Raw genomic sequence first — 2,604 nt, 5'->3', positions numbered from 1 at the left:
TTCTTTCTTTCTTTCTTTCTTTCTTTCTTTCTTTCTTTCCTCTCTCTCTCCCCTCCCCATCTATTTGTTTTTTTTCCACGTTTCTTTCTCTTTTTCTTTCGCCCTTCCTTCCTTCCTTCCTTTCTCTCTCTCCCTTCTTTTCCCCTCACTCCCTCCCCCATCTATTTGCTTTCTTTTTTCTTTTTCTCTCTTTCTACCTCTTTCATTCTTATTTTCCACCTCTCTCTTAGACAAATAAATATCATTAGCAAGCAAATATTGTTGGACAAATAAATATCATTATCAATATCACCTTTCTTTCTCCTTTTCTCCCTTCCTTCCTACCATCCTACCTCCACCCTCCCTCCCCATCTTTCTTTCTTTCTTTCTTTCTTTCTTTCTTTCTTTCTTTCTTTCTTTCTCTTTCTTTCTTTCCTCTCTCTCCCCCCTCCCCAACTATTTGTTTTCTTTCCACGTTTCTTTCTCTTTTTCTTTCGCCCTTCCTTCCTTCCTTTCTTTCTCTCTCTCCCTTCCTTTCCCCTCACTCCCTCCTCCATCTATTTGCTTTCTTTTTTCTTTTTCTCTCTTTCTACCTCTTTCATTCTTATTTTCCACCTCTCTCTTAGACAAATAAATATCATTAGCAAGCAAATATTGTTGGACAAATAAATATCATTATCAATATCTGTTTTTACCCCTTTTGTTTTTATTTTTCGCTGTATCATTGAAAGTTAATAAAAAGCAAATCTGCATATTTTCCAGTAAAAATATGTGTGTAATATTCGTTCATGTCTTGCAGCTCTCAAACATCTCAAATTTATACTATGTGGCTCTTACGTTAAGCAAGTTTGGCCACCCCTGCTCTAGATGACTTCTTGATGTATGCTATGTTAAAACAAAGCCAGAACCAGTGATGTTAATATGTCAAACAAAGGAAATATCACTGATTGGAAGTTATGGAAAAAAAAACAGTGACTAATGGTTTCTTCTTCCAGTAGTTACTTATATTATTTTCTAGTCTCAATATATATGTTTTGTAAAATTGTAGCCCATATAATCATATTTGTAGATAAAGAAAGCTCTGGTTCTGGGTTTTCCCTAGGGTTAATTACTGACCTGAATGCATGTTCCAGTGCACTCCTTGCACAGACTGCAAGACAAAGCCCATCTGCTTGCTGGGATATGTGAAATCTTTGTAATGGGTTCCATTTTTTCAGGGCATCCAATGCTAACCTGAGCACAGCACAAGAGCAGACAGATTAATGGCTTTCATACATCTCCTTAAAGAACACTGAAACAATTCTGCCTCTTGTGGTACCTATCATAAATATGTATATATTGTGGCAGTCAACTGGGGGAGAAAAGGCATTAACTTATATCTCAACTGATGCCAAAAGAAGTCAACATCTTTTTCATGTAATGAGCCCACTCCATTCTCCAGGGATGCATTTACATGTGAAATGTAACCTGTAATCCAAACTTCCATTGCTGAAGTTGCCCCCAGGAAGCTGCAGCTCTACACACTAGGAGGGGCCATGGCTCAGCACTAGATCATTTGCTTTGCATGCAGATGGTCTCAGGTCAAACTACCAGCATCTTCGGTCAAACAAAAACGAATCCAACAGGTAGTGATCTGAAACACCTGTACTGGAAACCCTGTAAAAACACTGCCAGCTGCTGACCTTGAAAGAACAAAGGTTTGACTCACTATAAAACAGCTTTGTGTGCTTATGTGAATGCCTGGGACACATGTACATTCTCACTGTGAATATATCCCAGAATGAATTGTAGCACATTGTATGCAGATTCTGAAAGTCTGAAATGGCTCTTAATGAGCATACAGTGCTCAATGGCGCTAAGATTTTGAAAATTCAGGCTTTCTTACATCCTCTTCTTTTAATTCAACTTTTGATTTAAGTGACAGGAGCTGATTACTGAAAGCACCTTGTACAATCAAATCAAACAGTATATTGGGGTAAGTTGTGTTCTTACCTTCTATAAAACTATTAGCGATCTGTGGATACTTAAATCCATGTATTGGGGCCACATGGACACTAAACAGATGTTTCGGCAAACTCAGGAGATCCCCTAGGTTTGGTAGAAAAACCTGCCTTTAAAAAAAACTGTGTGTGTGTGTGTTAAATTTCCACCGAAATAAAAAAGCATTTTCTGCACAAGTGCAGAGAACACACCTAGCTCCAGCAGTACAGCAGGCAGGGAACCGTGTTGGACCTGGCAGTGCAGGAGCAGCAGGCCGGGAGGGAAGACTCTGCTGGTTTGCCCAGAACTTTTGCGGGCAAACCACAGAGAGAGATGGGGAAGGAGACTATGCTAGCTTGCCTGGAGCTGCTCCTGGTGAGCTGCAGAGACCAGCGGGGGGGAGGGAGAGGAAGACTCTGCTGGTTCACCCAGACACAAACCGCCAAACGTAGCTATGGGGGGGGGGCCTTGGTGGGCCTGCCCAGAGCAGCTCTGGGTCAGCTCCTGAGGGTGGCTATGGGGGGGGGGGGGGCGTGGGGGGGGGCATCCCCCAGCCACAAACCGCCAAACGTAGCTTTGGGGGGGGGGCCTTGGTGGGCCTGCCCAGAGCAGCTCTGGGTCAGCTCCTGAGGGTGGCTATGGGGG

The 2,604-nt window shown here is 42.4% G+C and overlaps 1 protein-coding gene across 1 annotated transcript in view; it reads right to left on the bottom strand.

Moving 5' to 3' along the window:
- JADE2 (jade family PHD finger 2) overlaps positions 1–2,604 on the bottom strand; it is a 242,988-nt gene that overhangs the window by 69,072 nt on the left and 171,312 nt on the right. The window contains 2 exon segments of the mRNA XM_015429477.1: positions 1,096–1,256; positions 1,594–1,616. Coding sequence (XP_015284963.1) covers positions 1,096–1,256; positions 1,594–1,616 — 184 coding nt within the window.

The sequence above is a fragment of the Gekko japonicus genome, unplaced genomic scaffold (genome assembly GCF_001447785.1).
Source record: "Gekko japonicus isolate JY-2015 unplaced genomic scaffold, Gekko_japonicus_V1.1 scaffold234, whole genome shotgun sequence".
NCBI lineage: Eukaryota > Metazoa > Chordata > Lepidosauria > Squamata > Gekkonidae > Gekko > Gekko japonicus.
This window is presented reverse-complemented; position numbering and strand designations above follow the sequence as displayed.